General features: G+C 41.4%; 1 protein-coding gene across 9 annotated transcripts in view; it reads left to right on the top strand.

Moving 5' to 3' along the window:
- Positions 1–21,099, top strand: part of usp9 (ubiquitin specific peptidase 9) — a 38,222-nt gene that overhangs the window by 14,261 nt on the left and 2,862 nt on the right. For 4 of the 9 annotated variants that reach the window (XM_034573597.1, XM_034573595.1, XM_034573589.1 and 1 more), the window contains exons 9-47: positions 82–217; positions 318–470; positions 864–968; positions 1,139–1,345; positions 1,445–1,581; positions 2,664–2,702; positions 4,365–4,498; positions 4,624–4,714; positions 5,199–5,312; positions 5,426–5,654; positions 6,238–6,333; positions 6,483–6,694; positions 7,019–7,259; positions 7,463–7,612; positions 8,760–8,880; positions 8,989–9,119; positions 9,370–9,648; positions 9,774–9,899; positions 10,046–10,183; positions 10,529–10,695; positions 10,817–10,925; positions 11,048–11,194; positions 11,334–11,480; positions 11,579–11,786; positions 11,873–12,093; positions 12,412–12,599; positions 12,699–12,872; positions 12,989–13,130; positions 13,289–14,045; positions 15,469–15,592; positions 15,683–15,908; positions 16,025–16,157; positions 16,297–16,482; positions 16,762–16,982; positions 17,089–17,177; positions 17,528–17,684; positions 17,965–18,177; positions 19,002–19,031; positions 20,663–20,761. In XM_034573597.1, coding sequence (XP_034429488.1) covers positions 82–217; positions 318–470; positions 864–968; positions 1,139–1,345; positions 1,445–1,581; positions 2,664–2,702; positions 4,365–4,498; positions 4,624–4,714; positions 5,199–5,312; positions 5,426–5,654; positions 6,238–6,333; positions 6,483–6,694; positions 7,019–7,259; positions 7,463–7,612; positions 8,760–8,880; positions 8,989–9,119; positions 9,370–9,648; positions 9,774–9,899; positions 10,046–10,183; positions 10,529–10,695; positions 10,817–10,925; positions 11,048–11,194; positions 11,334–11,480; positions 11,579–11,786; positions 11,873–12,093; positions 12,412–12,599; positions 12,699–12,872; positions 12,989–13,130; positions 13,289–14,045; positions 15,469–15,592; positions 15,683–15,908; positions 16,025–16,157; positions 16,297–16,482; positions 16,762–16,982; positions 17,089–17,177; positions 17,528–17,684; positions 17,965–18,177; positions 19,002–19,031; positions 20,663–20,761 — 6,577 coding nt within the window. The remainder of the gene's footprint in view (positions 1–81; positions 218–317; positions 471–863; positions 969–1,138; positions 1,346–1,444; positions 1,582–2,663; positions 2,703–4,364; positions 4,499–4,623; positions 4,715–5,198; positions 5,313–5,425; positions 5,655–6,237; positions 6,334–6,482; positions 6,695–7,018; positions 7,260–7,462; positions 7,613–8,759; positions 8,881–8,988; positions 9,120–9,369; positions 9,649–9,773; positions 9,900–10,045; positions 10,184–10,528; positions 10,696–10,816; positions 10,926–11,047; positions 11,195–11,333; positions 11,481–11,578; positions 11,787–11,872; positions 12,094–12,411; positions 12,600–12,698; positions 12,873–12,988; positions 13,131–13,288; positions 14,046–15,468; positions 15,593–15,682; positions 15,909–16,024; positions 16,158–16,296; positions 16,483–16,761; positions 16,983–17,088; positions 17,178–17,527; positions 17,685–17,964; positions 18,178–19,001; positions 19,032–20,662; positions 20,762–21,099) is intronic. The other 5 variants (XM_034573592.1, XM_034573596.1, XM_034573594.1 and 2 more) reach the window with 5 other exon arrangements.

Below are 21,099 nucleotides of genomic sequence, written 5' to 3'. Positions count from 1 at the left end.
TCTTTTCATCTGATCAAGGTTTTCCATCAAATTGCTGTACAGTTATAATTCTGACTTGAACAAACTCTCATTCATCACCAGGTTATTGCAAATTTCTTCTTTTAATGGCAAAATGAATGCACTAAATGAAGTTAACAAGGTGATCTCCAGTGTGTCCTACTACACTCATCGGCATAACCCTGAGGAGGAGGAGTGGCTGACTGCAGAGCGCATGGCGGTAAACTCACCACAGCTCTTTACTATTGTATTTGGCATCTTAACAACCTCTCTTTTCCTAAAAATCCATTTCTCCTTTATGTCGCTTCACACTACATCAGGAGTGGATCCAGCAGAACCACATCCTGTCCATTGTGCTCAGGGACAGTTTGCACCAGCCGCAGTATGTCGAGAAACTGGAGAAGATCCTTCGCTTCGTTATCAAAGAGAAAGCTCTTACAATGCAGGATCTGGATAATATCTGGGCTGCACAGGTACACTACTGTGAACAACAGTTTTAGTGTCATTCTAATGATCAATTGATCGGCCTATAAAGTAGCAAATGCCCATTAAAAGTGAACTGAGGATAAACGTTCAGAATGTTGTAAGATGTTATATGTAAAATTGTAATGACCTGACAGAGGCAGATGTTTGTTTTTCCCGAGCTATGTTCTTATTTAATGTTAAATTGTAAATTCTCACTTCTCGTTCTATAGTCTGAGTAAACATTTGAACTGCATATTGTAAATTTCGAACACAACTCCTGCTGCTAATCACCATTTGTCAACATTGCAACTGCAGCAAAACCCTGCATGGCTGAGATGTCACGTGTATATTAGATCTATTTCATTAACACAGCATGGTGGTTGTTGTCTGTGCATCTGCAGGCTGGTAAGCATGAGGCTATTGTGAAGAATGTCCATGACCTCCTGGCCAAGCTGGCATGGGACTTCTCACCTGAGCAGCTCGATCACCTCTTTGACTGTTTCAAGGTGAGTAAGAGTTGCAGTTATCAGTCACAGATTATAAAGACTTTTTGTACACCGTGTACTGAATCTCCGAACTCTGGTTTAATGACATTGCAGTTTAATTCTTACATCACAACAGCGTTCTGCTATAGCCTCTATTTTAACTTTTGGACTTGGTTCTTCGTCTTGTGCAGGCAAGCTGGACCAATGCCAGCAAGAAGCAGCGTGAAAAGCTGCTGGAACTTATCCGGCGCTTGGCTGAGGATGATAAGGATGGTGTGATGGCCCACAAGGTCCTCAACCTGCTGTGGAACCTGGCACACAGCGATGATGTGCCTGTAGACATCATGGACCAGGCTCTTAGTGCTCACATCAAGATATTGGATTACAGTTGCTCACAGGTACATGTGGGGGTGATGTTGGTGAATGTGTTTAAAAGCATGTAAAATAACAGAGAGCTTATTAAACTCCAATTACTGATGTTTAATTTTCACTTACAGGACAGAGACACACAGAAAATCCAATGGATAGATCGCTTCATAGAGGAACTACGGACCAACGATAAGTGGGTGATCCCTGCCCTGAAGCAAATCAGAGAAATCTGTAGCCTCTTTGGTGAAGCTCCTCAAAACCTTAGGTAAGCTCATGATAGAAATCAATTTTATACTGCAGAAACATACAGGAGGTTTATCACATGTTGGCAAGTATGAAGCATTTATTTTATTATCATAATTTTTTACGGTGTTTACTTAGAATTTTTTGTATTTATTTTGTACATAATGCATGAAAACCCATGATAAAGACACTCATCATGTTTTAACTTTCTGACATTTCTTGCATTTTATGACATTTGCGGCTGAGGCATGCCAACTTTTATGCTTTTATGTCCAGCACAGTAGGTTACGTGAGAAGTTAAGTGTCCTCAACAGATCAGCAAATTTTCCCAGTAAACAAATTAACCATCAGTGCTAACATCAGGGCCGAGCAGCACACTAAACATTTACTACATTTTCTCTCACTGAATTAAACTTTGCTCTTAACTACTAGACTTAATTGTTTTGGTATGATCTTACAGAATCTCCCACTAAGTGTGGTCATGAGACCTCTTAAACCAAACATTAGCGATTGTTAGCCACAATTTTATTTTTTTTAGTTATGATTGTTTGGCCCAAAGGGACGTTCATATTTCATTTGAGTACATTGAAAGGAGCTGAAAGGTGCAGATACATTGTTTGCTTTGAAACAAAGTAAACAATGTTGTAAACAGTTGAAAGAAGGTGCTGGAGTATGTTGATGGACTCAGCTTCGATCCTTTACAATCAGAGTAGTTATTTTTCTCGACAGGTAGCTAGCCTTTAAGTAATAGTTCAATAAATATAAGAAGTTATCGAGTTTTTATTCGGAGGTAATTTTCACAGCAGACATTTTCGCCAGAGTAAGAAAAGCCCAAGTGTAACTTGAAAAGATATTAGGGAATTGTGTTAGCTGGACTGAAAGTTGTCAGGTTACTGAAATACTTAAACACATGACATTTTAACTAGGGTTTACAGCCTGAGTAAATACATCATTTATTTTAACATTACTTTGAAAATATGTGAAACTAGTGTCAGATTTATTTGAGATCATTTTGTGCATCATAAAATTGTTTTGATTTAAAGTAGTGTTTTTCCTTATAGTCACTGTAGAAAATATGTAGCACACATGCCTGTTGTTTTTCAGAAAGAAAATGCCAATTAACATACAAACGAACTTAGTGGGGTAAGTTGAGCGCTAATTACAGGGTTCTACCTATTTCTGTGTTACGTCAAGTCTAACTTTCTCTTTGACATGTTAATAATGAACACTATACAAAATGTAAAACCTTTGCCATGAATCTGCCTAAGCAATTCTTTCTTGGGTTTCATCTCAAATGACTCCTTCCTCAGTCAAGCCCCCTTTTAAACATCTTGTACATTTGAGACTTAGTCAAGCATGAGACAAAATTCACTCACTATTTACTCACCACTTTGCTGATTGGGGGTTGGGTCAAGTGTTTGAGTCCACAAAACACTTTTGGAGTCTCAGGGGTAAACAGTGCAGCAGCTGAGCACTAAGACATTAGTGACTTATCTTCAAACGTAATAAAACAACAGAAAAAACGTACATGCCTCCATACTGCTCGTGCAGTGTCATCCAAGTGTCCGCTAACACCGACATTCAAATTTGACTCGAAACAAGGTCATTTCCACTGTGTTTTGAGCCTAAAATTCCACCAGAAGTGGCTAAGCTAGCGAACATTTCTGACGGCCCCTGAATGCACCTTGTCAGAAGATATCAGCGGAACTTCAGGCTTAAAACTTGGTGCAAATGACTACGTTTCGAGTCGAATTTGAATGTCGGGGCTTCCGGACACTTGGACGACACCACACGACCAGTATGGAGGCATGTTATGGTTTTTCTGTTTTATTACGTCTGAAGAAGGACTCACCATTGACTTCAATTGTATTGGATACTGCTCTAACAAAGTTTACCCCTGAGACTCCAGAAGTGTTTTGTGGACTCAATCACTTAGAAAATGCATTGAGATTCATTGTGACAGTTTTTGTTTATAAGATACACACATACATGCATGCATTTCAGGTTAGATCAAATAAAAAACAATGTAGAAACCGTGGTTACATCCCTTTTATAAATAACAATTTCTCAGTACTGAATACAAGTTATAGTACATGCACAGAAAAGTCCTTTAATCATGTCCATTACACAACTAAGTGAAAGGTCTTTTGAGATGGAGCCCCATTCTTCCTGATGCCAGCTCCTTTCAGCTCAAATCATTCAATGCAAGTCAATATCAGGGGTATTTCATGCCTTCGACCCACTAATTCAAACATGGATTTCGAATTTGGACATTAGAAATGAGTCTCGAATGTGAGTAGCAGTTGGACTGTTCAGCACTGTGTAGCCACTGCTAATTAGTCAACTGGGCTCATAATATGACCAACTTTTTTCTTTCGTTAAATTGTCATCAGCAATCCAAAACATTGTTTTTATGTTTCAGATTCCCATGTGGCTCTTTGTAATATGATAGTTAAAAATCAAATCGAGGTTATTTTCCTATTGTTTGGTTTTCAAATCCAAAAACATAATTTCATGGTGGAGACAAGGCAGGAAATGTCCTTTATTGATATGACTTCTTCTGCTGGTTACTCTATGACCCATATATATATATATACACACATGCAAAACACCAAGAGCTGCTTTCTTTATGTCCCTGAAACAAATTAGATATCAGTCATTTTAAGTTTTCTTAACCAGAAATTGTTACTAAAGGTATTTGATGTCAGCTTCATCACACTTTATTTTTCAGTCTTTTGCTTCCTGACTTCCTGTCTGTTTTTGTCCCCCTTACATTCACCACTGCTCCTGCTACTCTCTCCTCAGTCAAACCCAGAGAAGTCCTCATGTGTTCTACCGACATGACCTGATCAACCAGCTGCAGCACAACCACGCTCTGGTGACCCTAGTGGCTGAGAATCTCTCAGCCTACATGGAGACCATGAGGCAGTTCTCCAAAGGTACTTTGTCGGAGCCAGAAATGGCTCCTTGTGTTAGTCTGACATTTCATTTCCCACACATATAGCATTTGAATCAGGGGTGTGGACTATATGCAGTCTGACTGGTCATGTATGTGCTTTTACAGAAGAGCAAGCTGAGTTTGACCCCCAGACTGTCAGGCCAGGAAGCCGCTACAGCCATGTCCAGGAAGTACAGGAGCGGCTCAACTTCCTGAGGTACAACTTAAACCATCTCACCCTTGAATGTATCTAATCAACAAGGGTGTATAGTTTCCTGAAATCTAATCCCACAACTGGGAATAGAAGAAATCTAATGTAAAAACTTGCCTTTAAATTGCTGCAGTTTATGTACATGTGGGGAAATAATTACTGCTCAGATCAGCTATAATAAATTGCTGATGTACTGCAACTAGATCCACCCAGTTACTATCCTACCCATTCAAAAACAAACTCTTAAGAGTAATCAGCTTGATGTATTTAGGCATACAGTATCCCTAGACTTTGTTGTCCAGTAAGTTGCCCCATTGAAGTGCCATGTTCGAGGACAATTTTGGATAAATAGGGAGGAGCAGGCGTTATCCAGTGACTTCAGCCCAGCAGCAGTTACAAGTCTGGAACCAACTCTGTGACCTTCACAAGTACCTTTTTTCTTTTATGTTCAGGCCAATATTGATTTTCTTTCTTGTTAATATTATGTCAGGTTCTTGCTAAAGGATGGCCAGTTGTGGCTATGTGCCCCTCAGGCCAAGCAGATCTGGAAGTGTCTGGCTGAGAATGCAGTGTTCCTTTGTGACCGTGAGGCCTGCTTCAAATGGTACTGTTCGATTTGATCTCTTCTCGCCTTCAGCATAAATTGATTCTCTTACCTTTGTTAATCAGCAGACATGTCTGTTCTGAATGCTGTGTTACTTTCCTGCCACCCAATAGGTACTCCAAGCTGATGGGTGATGAGCCAGACCTGGACCCGGACATCAATAAGGACTTCTTTGAGAACAACGTCCTGCAGTTGGACCCGTCTCTGCTGACGGAGAATGGCATGAAGTGTTTTGAGAGGTTCTTCAAGGCTGTCAACTGCAGGGAGGGCAAGCTGGTAGCAAAGCGCAGGGCCTACATGATGGATGACCTGGAACTAATAGGCTTGGACTACCTCTGGAGGGTGAGGAGATTGGTTGCAACAGGCACACAAATGCAAATGTTTTTTGTGTTTTCGTGAGGGAGGCAGATTTAAAGCCTATTTTCTTTCCTTTCCAAAAACTAATTATTTCAAAGACTGGAAATGGGATCCACATTTTATTACCTCAAGAGCCAGTCAAACCTTGGAAACTGAAAGACACACTGTGTTGGAAATGTGTCAGGTGTAGTTCTCACTTTATGACCAGTTGGTCCATGTTACTGTTCCCAGCCTTAATTTGTTTCTCACTTTCTACTCACACTCTCTGCTCTGAATAACTTTTACCATTGTAGCCTTGATGTAAGAATTACATTATCAACAAAAGAGGAGTTGTTCAGTGGTCAGAGTTATGACAATATTCCCATTTACTTGAGATCCTTCTCTCCCCCCAGAGCCAATTTAGTTTGGTGCGACTGTAAGGATGAGGAGATTTACCACCATTTGTTCGTTGTAAATTCTCTTGACAATATTGACAATTAAATTTCTCTCGTAACAGAGGGGAATTTCAAGAATATAGATGGAAAATACTTACTGCTTGAAAAAACGTTTGTATTCGTCTCTCTCCCAGGTGGTGATTCAAGGAAGTGATGATATCGCTAGCCGAGCAATAGACCTGCTGAAAGAGATTTATACCAACCTCGGACCAAAACTACAAGTTAATCAGGTACAGTGACTCTTCTGTTTCACTTAGAGAGAATTTAGTTTATTCTTTTCTCTTTCCTAGACTATATTTAATGTTGAGAAGTTAATTCAAATATAATTCGGTGTAATAAGTTGTTTGTCTTCATTGCTCTACCCGTTTCCTCCCTTTAGGTTGAAATTCATGAGGATTTCATTCAGTCATGTTTTGACCGTCTGAAGGCCTCCTACGACACCCTGTGTGTGTTGGACGGAGACAAAGACAGCATCAATTGTGCCCGTCAGGAAGCCATCCGCATGGTGCGAGTTCTTACTGTGCTCAAAGAGTACATCAATGAGTGCGACAGTGACTACCACGAGGAGAGGACTATACTGCCCATGTCCAGGTACAATTACAATGAAACACAATACTGCATTTATCATAACAAATTTAACCATATTGCTGCACAACAACTGGCTGAAGCTTTCACAGGAAAATTGACTCCAATTCAACAAATATACTAGAATAAGCAAAATCATCATTACCCACTGTTTTTAAAAAATCACATAGAAATTGTCTAAAGGTATTAATTTAACATAAATGAATACCTAGGTTTTCCCTATTTAGTGTGCATGCTATCTTGCTTTATTCACATTACCCGGTTAGATAAAAAAAAAGGTGCAATGATTTTACTGTTTCACTTTATCTCTTAATTCCATTTCTCTTGCAGAGCTTTCCGTGGGAAGCATATCACGTTGATCGTGCGTTTTCCCAACCAGGGGCGTCAGGTAGATGACCTGGATATCTGGTCACACACCAATGACACAATTGGCTCAGTTCGCCGTGGCATCCTGACTCGGATCAAGGCAAACGCTGCACATACCAAGATAGAGCTCTTTATTGGAGGCGAGGTGGTCGATCCGGCTGATGACAGGAAGTTAATTGGACAGCTCAACTTGAAGGACAAAACGGTAACAATGTGTTCTCCCCTGGTACTCTTCTATGTAAATGTAATGAATGATTTACTCACAATTCATAATGGAATCAAATAATAATCGTTGCCATTTTGGGCATATCAAAAGTCAGATCTTGAAGCCAGAAATGATCTGTGTGTGTCTTTGTTCTCCACACATTACATGAACATTAACTCAAACTTCCTGTGTTTTTGATATAGTTGATCACGGCCAAGCTGACCCAGGTGAGTGCCAACATGCCTTCAAGCCCAGACAGCTCCTCTGACTCATCCACTGGCTCTCCTGGTAACCACGGCAACCACTACAGCGATGGGCCCAACCCTGAGGTGGAGAGCTGTCTTCCTGGTGTGGTGAGTTTACCGCACAGATATTGTAATACCTTCATACATGCAGATATTATTTCCAAACAGCCATGATAACAGTTAATATGAGGCCCTGTACACACCTGGTATGAAAGGGATAATTCACCCAAAAATGAAAATTCTCTATCTAATCACCACTATGTCAACGGAAGGGTGGGTGAAGTGTTTGAATCCACAAAACACTCTTGCAGTTTCAGGGATGAACAGCGTTGCAGCCAAATACAATTAAAGTAAATGGTGACAGATTCTTCCAACCTAAAAAAACAATACAGAAAAAATACATAAAATGCCTCCACACTACTCCTGTGCAGTCATCCAAGTGTCTGTAAGCCCCGACATTAAAATTCGACTTGAAATGGTGACATTTACACCATGTTTTTAAACGTCCTCTGATATCCTCCTCTGGAGCCGCGTTCACTCGTTGCTTTGTTTGTAACCACCGCCACAATATCAACATCGTTCATCACATAATGATCGATACTTTCCTTAAATTGGTAAAATCTTTCTTCACAGCTGCATGAGATTCATTCAAACTCTCCTGACTTGTCTCTCTACTTCTCTTTTGCGCGCTCGTACCAACAAACACGCGCACACAAAAACAATGACATCAGACACATCTGTAAACTCAGACGGGCTCAAAACAATGTTTGGTCTCAACTAAAACAAATGGCTTATGTGTTAAATTGCATGTAGAGCAAGGGCGTGAGATCCGATCACAAGTGGTCAGAGGAGACTCATTCAGGATGCATTTTAATGCCAGGTGTGAACACGCATACGTAACGCTGGCTACTTGTGATCGGATCTCTTAGGACGGATGTTAACACTTGTGATCGGATCTCTTAGGACTGCTGTTACAGGTGTGTTCGGGGCCTTAGACAGATTTTGTGCATTAGCTATTTTTGTGAAACCAAGAATTTGGACCAATCCCCAACTTTCTGTTAATTTCTAGGGATGCAATTCTTAAACTATATGTAATTTTTAAAATTGAAAATGTTAATGTTTTTTTACCCTGATGTTGACCACAGTGTTTTATGTTACATTGAATTTATGAGGTTTGTCATTGTGTGTTGAAGTGTTTAAACAGCAGTACTATTACAACGTATTAATATAACCTAATACATTATTTATTCTACAGATTATGTCGCTGCATCTGCGCTACATCTCCTTCCTGTGGCAGGTGGCTGACCTGGGCTGCAACCTCAAAATGCCTCTGCTTAGAGATGGCGCTCGAGTTCTCATGAAACTCATGCCGCCAGGTAAAGATGTACCTCTGCTGTTTTCAACCAATTAATTTGACTGAAACATAAACCTTCACAAGTACACACAGGCAATGGTAGCTCAGTGCCATGTTTTTGTATCCTCAGATAACACAACAGTGGAGAATCTGAGAGCTGTGTGTCTGGACCACGCCAAACTTGGTGAGAACAGCCTCAGTCCCTCACTGGACTCCCGCTTCTTTGGCCCCTCCCCCTCACAAGTGCTCTACCTCATTGAGGTGAGTGTTGATGTACCTTTGCATCACAAACTGTGATTATCTGCCCTGAAAACCATATTTTTGCATTTTGAACCTGACTAGCCTAAGATATTCTCATTTATCATTGTGTGATAATTGGGATCTGAGCAGCTATGCCACGACCCCAGTAGCAATCATAACAATTTAGCTGGAGCTATTAAGAGCAAAACATGGAATCCGTGTATTTTTTTTTCTTGTCTCAATTTATACAATGTATTTGCTCATGTTCTAGGTTGTGTATGCTTTACTGATGCCAGCCAGTGCCACTCTCGGCGAGGATGCCAGTGACTTCCAGTACAACTTCTTGAAGAGTGGCGGGCTACCCCTGGTGTTGAGCATGCTCACCAGGAACAACTTTCTACCAGCAGCAGATATGGAGACGAGGCGTGGGGCGTACCTCAATGCGCTAAAGATTGCCAAGCTCCTCCTGACCTCTGTGGGCTTTGGTCATGTGAAGGCTGTGGCTGAGGCCTGCCAGCCCAATGCTGAGGGAAATATTCCTGTCTCTCCGGTTAGGCCACACACATAACTCACACTGAGCCATACCTGTATAACTAGTTCCTCTGTAGTTGACTGTCATATTTCTATTGACATGTCTGGATCTTTCGCCCCACTTATTACCTGCAATGTTTACAGATAAACCAGGCCACTCATGACCAGGCGCTGGTCCTCCAGAGTGCCCTGCAGAACATCCCCAACCCTGCATCAGAATGCATGCTGCGCAATGTAGCCATCCGCCTGGCCCAGCAGATTTCTGATGAGGTAACAAAAACAAGATATTATTATTATTATCATCATCATCCTTATTATAGACATTGTGTGACAAGTACTAATGTGCTGGTTGTACGTAAAGTTCAGTGGCACTGTTTGTTATAGTAGATTTTATGTGCCAATTTTCTTTTCACCAGAATTTCTTCCAGGCATCGAAGTACATCCCAGACATTTGTGTGATCCGAGCAGTACAGAAAATTGTGTGGGCTTCAGGCTGTGGTACGGTGCAGCTCGTCTTCAGCTCCAATGAAGAAATCAGCAAAATATACGAGAAGGTAAACGTTCTTTTGCAAATTAAATTCTTTATAAGAGTTATGTTGACTGTAGTCCAAATATTTTAGTACACATCAAAGCTATCATCATTTGAATAGGAAATAAGAGCACATTAGAGTAATGGCTGTACAGCCCTAACTGCACATCAGTTCATAATAGATATGCAGGCTGTTGTAGAACTTATGAGGCGGGACGGTAAAAGCTTCAAAAGGTCATATGTTAAAAGTGAAGCACAACCAAAAGACCAAGAGCTCTTGATGAATCAGTGAACTTAGTGGAGCAGTTTAAAAATTCCAATGCTGTATGTATGTCTTCTCATTGTTATTTGTTTTCCTTTTTCTCATCAGACAAATGCAGCTAAGGAGCCAGATGGGGAAGATGAGCAGGTGTGCTGCGAGGCCCTGGAAGTGATGACACTGTGTTTTGCCCTCATGCCCACGGCTCTGGACACACTCAGTAAGGAGAAGGCTTGGCAGACCTTCATCATAGACCTGCTGCTGCACTGCCACAGCAAGTAAGTAAATCAGTATGATTTCAACCAACTGACTGAAACTGATGGAACAGCCCCATCATCTGCCTTTTTTATAGTTTAGAGTGAATATAATGATGCTGATGTTGTTATCTGACTTTGACAGATCTGTTCGTCAGATGGCTCAGGAGCAGTTTTTCCTGATGGCAACTCGGTGTTGTATGGGCCATCGACCCCTCCTCTTTTTCATCACCCTCCTCTTTACTGTGTTGGGGGTTAGTTACTATATGCCTTGTGTCCTTAAATAATATAACTGGTCTCTTCCCTCTTTTATTATGTTAATTATAATAAATTACCAGGATCTTAATTCCATTCAATGTCTTATGTCTGTGTTCAGAGTACAGCCAAGGAGCGAGCCAAACATGCTGGGGACTACTTCACGTTGCTCAGACATCTGCTGAACTATGCCTATAACAGTAACATCAACCTGCCAAATGCTGAGGTGCTGCTCAACAATGAGATTGACTGGCTGAAGAGGATAAGGGTAAAGCTTCCCATTAACCTTATATTCCTGATTATTTTTTAATCCAATATTTTGTAATATCTCAACAAGTTTATCTATAGTTTCACATTCATTGTGATTGTGTGGCAGATTTGATTGTACACAATGTTTGTTTTTCTAGGACGAGGTTAAGAGGACAGGGGAGACTGGTGTGGAGGAGACCATCCTGGAGGGCCACCTTGGGGTCACCAAAGAACTTCTAGCCTTCCAGACACCAGAGAAGAAGTATTACATTGGCTGTGAGAAGGGAGGAGCGAACCTCATTAAGGTACAATAAACAGATCGAACATGAAACAGGTAATATAAAAATCTTTGTTTTTCTCTCTCATAGTCTGACTAAAATTATCTAATTTTCTTCTTGTTTAGGAGCTGATTGATGACTTCATTTTCCCAGCATCTAATGTTTACCTGCAGTACATGAAAAGCGGGGAATTCCCCACCGAGCAAGCCATCCCAGTGTGCAGCACCCCTGCTTCCATCAACGCAGGCTTTGAGCTCCTGGTAGCACTGGCTGTCGGCTGTGTTCGCAACCTCAAACAGATAGTCGACACTCTGACTGACATGTACTACTTAGGTAGGGAGAGTTTTACAGTTGGATCCCACTGTCAAATTTACAGTACAGTATATGCGATTGTGTTTTTTCATTCCCTCTCTCTCCAGGTTGTGAAACATTGACAGAGTGGGAGTACTTGCCTCCGGTGGGGCCACGGCCAAACAAAGGCTTTGTAGGACTGAAGAACGCTGGGGCCACCTGTTATATGAACTCTGTCATTCAGCAGCTGTACATGATCCCTCCCATCCGCAATGGCATCCTGGCCATCGAGGGCACAGGCACTGATGTGGACGATGACATGTCAGGGGATGAGAAGCAGGAGAATGAGGTAATGAGAGAGTTTGTGCTCCATTAAAGCTGTTGCCCGATGAAGATTTTCATCCTTTCTCAGCATCCAGTGACTGACAAAATGGCCAACTCCAGGCTGGTACGCCATGTAGGCTGAGCTTGGGGCTGAGGGCATAATTACGAGAAAAGTTTAAAGTAATAATATTTTGCTTCATAGACTGAAAACACTTTACTCTTACATCTTAAGTCCCTTCCCCAATTTTGATAGCACCATGACACGGTAGCCAGAGAATACTTACCTGTTGTGGACGCTGGGAGACGTGGTTATTTGTCTCACTTGTGCGTTTTGTCTGTACAGAGTAACGTGGATCCTCGTGATGAGGTTTTCAGCTACCACCATCAGTTTGATGATAAGCCCTCTAGTAAGTCAGAGGACAGGAAAGAGTACAACATTGGGGTCCTGCGCCACCTACAGGTCATCTTTGGCCATCTGGCTGCGTCCAGACTGCAGTATTATGTCCCTAGGGGATTCTGGAAACAGTTCAGGTAATTTAAAGATTCACTGTAACATTGATTTGCACTGGTTTTTACTTGTTTTGCAGCTGATGATTTATCTAATTGTCTTAATTGTTCCATTGTTTTTAGGTTATGGGGTGAGCCAGTGAACTTGAGAGAGCAACACGATGCTCTGGAGTTTTTCAACTCTTTGGTGGACAGTCTGGATGAAGCTCTGAAAGCTCTGGGTCACCCTGCCATGCTCAGCAAGGTGCTGGGAGGGTCCTTTGCTGACCAGAAGATCTGTCAGGGATGCCCCCACAGGTGATTTCAGACCTTTTCTCTGTGCTTGGTTACTGAAAACAATTACATATTTTCAGAAAGAAAAACTTAAATCGTGCTTTGGGTTATTTTTACTGAATAATTGTTTGTGTTGCCAGGTATGAGTGTGAGGAGTCATTCACAACACTCAACGTAGACATCAGAAACCACCAGAACCTGCTGGACTCCATGGAGCAGTATGTGAAAGGCGACCTGCTGGAGGGAGCAAATGCCTACCACTGTGAGAAGTGTAATAAGAAGGTAAGAATGGAAAACCCACCTAGTGGTCAGCCAATGTGCCACAGAAAAGCAGAGGCAACATTAATGGCTCTCACACGGCTGATTAAAATGATATGCCTCCACGGCCAATCAAAGAAACGAGAAAAGGAAAGCAATCTTATGTTTGCTCTCCTTGTCAGGTGGACACGGTGAAACGCCTGCTGATTAAGAAGCTGCCGCCAGTCCTCGCCATCCAGCTGAAGCGCTTTGACTATGACTGGGAGCGGGAGTGTGCCATCAAGTTCAACGACTACTTTGAGTTCCCCAGGGAGCTGGACATGGAGCCGTACACGGTAGCGGGTGTGGCCAAGTTAGAGGGTGATGATGTTAATCCAGAGAACCAGGTGATCCAACAGAATGAGCCCTCTGAACCCACGCCCCCAGGCAGCTCCAAGTATCGCCTGGTGGGAGTGCTGGTCCACTCAGGCCAGGCCAGCGGTGGACACTACTACTCCTACATAATCCAAAGGAATGGGGGTGATGGTGAGAAGAACCGCTGGTATAAGTTTGACGATGGGGACGTGACTGAGTGTAAAATGGACGATGAGGAGGAGATGAAGAATCAGTGCTTTGGAGGAGAATACATGGGCGAGGTGTTCGATCACATGATGAAAAGGATGTCTTACCGGAGGCAGAAGCGATGGTGGAATGCCTACATCCTATTCTATGAGCGTATGGACTCACTGGACAAGGACAGCGAGCTTGTCAAATACATCTCAGAGCTGACCATCTCCTCCACCAAGCCAAATCAGGTCAAGATGCCTGGTGTCATCGAGTGCAGCGTCCGCAAGCAGAACGTCCAATTCATGCACAACAGAATGCAATACAGCCTGGAATATTTCCAGTTCATTAAGAAACTTCTGACCTGTAACAGTGTCTATTTAAACCCTCCTCCAGGTATGCATCCTTTCACCTGTCACCCACTCAAAACCAATTCAGTGGATCTTATTGTTTGTTTAAATATAGAAAAAACTAAATTAGTCTAGGTAGGTCAGCTATGTTTGGTGTACGTGTACGTGTTTCCCAACACTCACACACGCATGATAAAACAAATCAGACAACAGATAAATCCATAAAATGATCAGAATCGTATTTATGGCAAGGTAGGTTGAAAAGATTACACAATAAACTCAAACATATAAAAGTAAAGTTCAAATATATAATATATACAACATGCAAATATGTGCAATTTAGTAGTTTAATGTTTGTGAACCTTTGTTCCAAACATGGGAAAGTTGTCCGGGATTAACAATGACCTGATAAATAATGTATAAGAGATTTTGGGTGTGTATATATGACTGTTGGTGACAAATGTGAGTAGGGTGATCTGTTAATGCTGCACAGTATCATATTATTCCTCCAGTTATAACTAAATATCTAGTTTCTTTATCTTTTTAAACGGTGATGAAGTCCTTGTATCTCTACTGTGGATTTCTAGCTTCTCAAAGTTATAGCAGCTGTCGTCATAGTTTTATTACAGATTTCTGATTCACTTGTCTAAAGAATTACATTTCAGAGTAATGCTAATATACAGCATCACTGTGGAAAGAGTTTGTGGTCGATAGCATTTCGCTCCGGCTGCCGAGAACTGCACCGCCTCTACACTGGTCGTAAAAAAGCATCAATGAATTATTAATGCAGCCAGAGCCCAATAATGTTTCACAGTGAAATTTTAAAAAAGTTTGAGGGAATTCATCACCAATGAAGCACTTGATCTGGACTGAATGATTCAGATAATTATGATTACATCGTGTCAGTCTGTTCGTGACTCTGTTCACAGCCAGTATCTCACTCTCGGACTCTTTCCTTGCCACAGCAGGAAATTATTTTTTTAGTCTGAGAAAGTCCAGCTTTTGACCTAACATACCGACAGTGTGATTGTCTGGATTTGTGATTTAATATATATTTGTCAGACCAGTTGACACATTGTTTTGTAGCTTGCTCTAAGCCCTGACGCTGCAGGCTGAGATGACTCCACAGCTGCTGTGTGTTTCATCTTACTTTATGCTTTTATACACAAATGGTTTTTTTTAAAAAGGGGAATGACCGTTTAATATCTTTTACATCATCATTTATAACATGATATATGTAGTCAGACATTCACATTATTCATTGTGTTCTCCGAATCTTAGATTTAAAATAAATGCCTGTAAGGTTAACATTCCAGTTATCAGCTTTAGTTTGAGGATGTTTGCACTGTGCTCACGTACACGTCCAAAACACTTCTTTGCTGCATGCAGAGTGCAATGTTGTGTTGTTGTCACTGGAGACAAATGACATGATGAGATTTTCATATGTTAATCTTTTTTTTTTTTATCAGGACAAGACCATCTTCTGCCAGAGGCAGAGGAGATTGCTATGATAAGTGCTCAGCTGGCTGCTAGGTTCCTCTTCAGCACAGGTTTCCACACCAAGAAAGTAGTACGGGGTCCTGCCAGTGACTGGTAAGCTCTGTCTAACTTGAGGGGGGGTATTTTTTCTTTGTTGTGTCCCTCTCTAATAAAATATTCACCTCGTTCTCCAACCCCCTGTAGGTATGATGCCCTCTGCATCCTGCTGAGACACAGTAAGAATGTACGCTATTGGTTTGCACACAACGTTCTGTTTGCTTACCCTAACCGGTTCTCCGAGTACCTGCTTGAGTGCCCGAGTGCTGAGGTCCGTGGAGCATTCGCCAAGCTCATCGTCTTCATCGCTCACTTCTCCCTGCAAGATGGCCCCTGTCCCTCCCCCACCGCCTCGCCTGGACCCTCTACTCAGGTCGGTGTCAGACTAAAGCCGAGTGGAAAATGTCTTAAATAATACTTAAAAGATCTTTGATTTCAATCACAGGTTGTCAACGAGTGGTGTCTCTTTCTTTTTCCGTGTTTGTGAAGCAGGGCTGTGATAACCTCAGTCTAAGTGACCACCTGTTAAGAGCTGTACTCAACCTTCTCAGAAGAGAGGTTTCTGAACACGGCCGTCACCTGCAGCAGTACTTCAACCTCTTTGTCATGTACGCCAACCTGGGTAAGGACTAGAAACTCATCACCCACCTGTCACGTACATCTGTTCCTCTGTGAATTTGTATAAGTAAAGTTTATATAAAAATATGATCGTTCTTTGACGTAAAATGCTACTTTTTGTCTCACTATTCATACCCTCGTAGGTTTGGCAGAAAAGACTCAGCTGCTGAAACTTAACGTTCCTGCCACTTTCATGTTGGTCGCTCTGGACGAGGGTCCCGGCCCTCCCATTAAATACCAGTATGCTGAGCTGGGCAAGCTCTACACTGTGGTTTCCCAGCTGGTCCGCTGCTGTGATGTCTCCTCGCGCATGCAGTCCTCCATCAATGGTGAGTGTATCAGCAAAAATTGTGATATGAACTCAGCTGATTTGAGGCAGTAATAACATGTGAAACAGCTTCTTGGTAGTGGTGCTGAGAGTTGGAGCCCAATGAGGATTCTCATCCTTGCTCAGGATCTAGTGACTGACAAACCAGCCACTCTGAGCCTCTGTGTTGTGTTGCCAGAACTTGGAGCTGAGGGCTTGGGGATGAAGAATGAAGGAAACAAATTTGCTGTGAATCTCAGATTTGAGTTTCTCTAAATTTCTTTTCCTCTACCTTCTCCAGGTAACCCTCCTCTTCCTAACCCGTATGGGGACACCAACCTGACTGCCCCAGTGATGCCAGTGCAGCAGCTGGTGGCAGAGATCCTTTTTGTGCGGACCAGCTACGTGAAGAAGATCATCGAAGACTGCAGCAACTCTGAGGAGACTGTGAAGCTGCTTCGCTTCAGCTGCTGGGAGAATCCTCAGTTCTCCTCCACTGTGCTCAGTGAACTGCTCTGGCAGGTAAATGCCTCATTTGATTTTATGACAAACATCAATATTTCTGTTGGTAGTTCACTTGCATGTTCTTCAATGAGTCTACGTTGAGTTATAAATGTGTTGTGTGCAGGTGGCGTACTCCTACACCTATGAGCTGAGGCCTTACCTGGACTTGCTGCTACAGATCCTGCTCATCGAGGACTCGTGGCAGACACATAGGTCAGTGTGTCCATTGTTAGTGCTGGGTTGTTATGCCTCCACACTGGCTGCAGCTGCGGTCATAGTTTAGGTTCAGATTGTCCGTCCATGTGATCTCACGGCAGAAATGTTTACTTAGACTCGAGGACAAGTTGATCAGGATTTAGTTGCAAAAGGTTACGATCACTGACCTCACAAAACCTGGGCTGGTGAACATGATATATCAGGAAGGTTTAATGGAATTTCTCAAAACCTTGCCCACTTTGCTAACTTGACTGGATGGCGGAGGTATAAACCCATGAGGCTGTAATTCTAGTTTTAAATTTAATCAAGGTTTAAATTTCCTCTCTCTCTCTCTTTGGTTTGTGCAGGATCCACAATGTGCTGAAGGGAATTCCAGATGATAGAGATGGTCTTTTTGACACCATCCAGCGCTCCAAGAACCACTATCAGAAGCGGGCCTACCAGTGCATCAAGTGCATGGTGGCCCTGTTCACCAACTGCTCTGTCGCTTATCAGATCCTACAGGTACAATACTCACATGGACATGTCATGTGACTAAACATATGACATGAAATTAGTGTCTGATTTAAGATTTGCTCGATAATTTAGGAACAATCCTGTTGTCAGAACCAGTTGTTTTTCCTTGAACACCATTCATTTTGTATTTTCCTATACTACATGCATCTCCACCATAAATAAGACCCAATGATCTCATGGCTCCTCATGTCAGCCCAGCAATAAAACAGTCAAGAAACTGCCTGCTGCTTCATATGTGCTCATCAGAATGTTCTCCGTGTGCACACAGAGTAATGGTGACCTGAAGCGAAAGTGGACGTGGGCAGTCGAGTGGTTAGGGGACGAGCTGGAGAGGAGGCCATACACAGGCAACCCCCAGTACACCTACAACAACTGGTCCCCTCCGGTTCAGAGCAACGAGACCTCCAATGGATATTTCCTGGAGCGTTCGCACAGTGCACGTATGACACTGGCCAAGGCCTGTGAACTCTGTCCTGAAGAGGTAAAGACATTGACATCATACCCTACACACTGCCTGATTTCACATTATCTGTCAGTGTTTACGATTGTGCTTAGAGAACCAATCTACACCAGTATCTAAGGCTAAGGGACTATTTTCTAATCTTTAAGTAGGTATATTTGTGATATACAGTGAAAAACATCAGTATGGAAGGGTTTTTTGTTACATGCAAAGAATCAATAAGGACACATGAATATTTAACATGATTTAAAAACACCACAGGAAAACGTAACCCATGTTGTCATTGTAAAATGTAAACAACTGTGTACAGTGACAGAAAAATCCCAGAGAAATACTGAATGTCTGAGCTGATGAGCTTAAACAGCCTGAACCTGATGTGTAAAACATCACGTCACCACACCAACATTACATGACCAGCATCTAACTGGGTTGCATTTGCGTAAAGTATCACTGAGGGCACGAATTGACTTGTACCAGAAAGTTTATTATCACTAATTTATTTATGATAATTTTATCAGTTTTGTATTTTGTGTCATTATAAATGAAATGTTAAAAAAATTTTAAGCTGTTTTTTCTGACATTTGATGTGATTTTATAAACCAAATTTTAACAATTTGACATAGATTAATGAATAGACTTAATGATTGATTGGTAAATTTATTGAACCCATTGACATGTTAACTATGCTAAAAATGTGTTGTATTGATTCATAGCTGCAGTTCACTATGCATTCAAATATTTTTAGTTTTATATTTTGTTTTGTTTTAACATAAAAGAAGTTACTTGTATTTTTATGTTGACAAATCCAGTCAAATGACACTTCTCCTGTAATATTCCATACACAGCTCAAGTGTACTCAGGAAAGCCCAGGGAAGGTCAGTATTCCAGACACCACGACATTAAGGAAGGAAATGAAAAATAAAATTTGATCAAAGAATTAGCAGTTGGCCAGTGTTTAGGCTTCCAGGTCATCAGTGCTAGAGAAAAGGAACATGTGGAGCAAAATTAAACTACCAGAACTCAATATGACACTTAATTACTGAAAGCAAAAATGTTACAGAAGTTTGGATGCAAATAATATATAAAAAGTTAAGAACAGGAGGTCAGAGTGAGGCTGTTTATACAGACTGCTCTAAAAATGTATAATTGTCTGTCCTGGGCACCATTCTGACACTTCAAAGGTTCACTGAGAACCAAGAATATTCGTGATTGGGGTGAGATGAGGACCAAAATAGGACTTCAACATTATATTTTGTTAGCATGCAGGTCATACGACCCTCAGCTGTTACTTACAGTTTTCGGGTGATTTGTCAAACCAATTATAGATGAAACAATTTTTTTTTTTTAAATCTTGCTACCCTTAAGATTAGTTGTAATCCTGTCTCATGGTCACGTGTAACTGTCCCAGTGTCAACGCTGGAGATGTTAGATAATAACTTAATAGCTATGGGCTACTTGGGATTTTTGTTACATTGCATATATAATAACAATAATATTTGGGTCAGCCCTATTTTACAGATTAACAGAATATGAACAGGATATCAGCCCTCGAAAATAATGTTTCTGGGTATGTTAGTATCTTAACTTCTACAGTCCCATACATGTTCAGACTGTATAAGTAAAACAGATTGTGACCATAGATCAATGAAAAAATTAAATTAGTTATGCGAACAAACAGATCTTTGTTCTCCGCCTCTGTTGCCCAGTCCTACTTATTCGCCAAAGCAACAGTACTGACGAAGCCAGTCCTCATCTCAGTCTCACTCAAACTGCGATTCGCCACCTGCATCTGAATTAGCTTCAGCTACACTTACTACTACGACTTACAACTACACTATTCAGTAGTAGTTACACTATTTGAACGGTGAGGCTATGGCCTTGCTCTTCTTTAAGCAATACTTCCAATACAGTTCTTTCCTTTTTTTTCCGATTAAATCACTAACAGTAAAACAATAAAATTAGCATATTCAGTCTTAAGCTAAATAATAAATTATTGATTGATAAGACAGAGGTAAAACAACATGAGCTTTTATAAAGTCCATGTTACACACATTACTGTGTACGTAACCACATACATATATGTAGAAATAAAACTTAACATTAGAAGTAGCATCAGGCTCTTTAATTGAGTAATCTTTTAAACTTCAAACAACATTAAAAATACAAGTTATCATTTGAACTGAAAGAACATCTCCGGTTGAGATTCCTGTGCAATTTGTGTTTAGCTCAGTTTCTAAATAACCAGCAGCTCTCTGCTGAGAGGAAGCTCTCGGGTGTAGAATCCACCCACACACTCATTTAAGCCTCATTTACTAGATAACGTAACACAGTTTGAAATTTGACCATCCCACGCAACCGTTTCTCACTGAAATGACGAAGCTTGAAATCATACCCACTGCCTTGTTCACATAGATGAGGATTTCCTACTTTACACATTTATATTGTTCAAAATTATTTCCTTTTAAACATTGACCTTAATTTGAGTTATTTTTCCCACATCCTCCAGGAGCCGGATGAACAGGAAGCACCTGATGATCAAGACTCCTCCCCACCCGAGGACACGTCTCTGTACCCACATTCTCCTGGAACCACCCAGTTTCAGCAGGTAGCGTCCTGACGCTGGGACTGTCGTATTTACCGTTTGTGTCTCACGCAGAAAAACAGCAGAGAGTAGGAACATGGGAAGTGGCGTCTATTCCCGTAGACAGTCTCACATATACCATGAATAGTGCTAGTAACCATGGCAACAAATGGTCTTTTCCTTCATGCTGACGTGTTATTTGGTGCACAAGTGCTCACAAAGTCAGTTTGTGGTTAAACGATACACGACAGCAACTTTCTAATATTGAAGGAACGCGTCACCCACTGTTGTGTTTTAATGAAGTTCAGTTTTTAATAAAGAATAAGTTGCTAATTTTATATAATGTTCATTTGTTCAGGGAC

This window comes from Hippoglossus hippoglossus, chromosome 21 (genome assembly GCF_009819705.1).
Source record: "Hippoglossus hippoglossus isolate fHipHip1 chromosome 21, fHipHip1.pri, whole genome shotgun sequence".
Lineage (NCBI taxonomy): Eukaryota > Metazoa > Chordata > Actinopteri > Pleuronectiformes > Pleuronectidae > Hippoglossus > Hippoglossus hippoglossus.
This window is presented reverse-complemented; position numbering and strand designations above follow the sequence as displayed.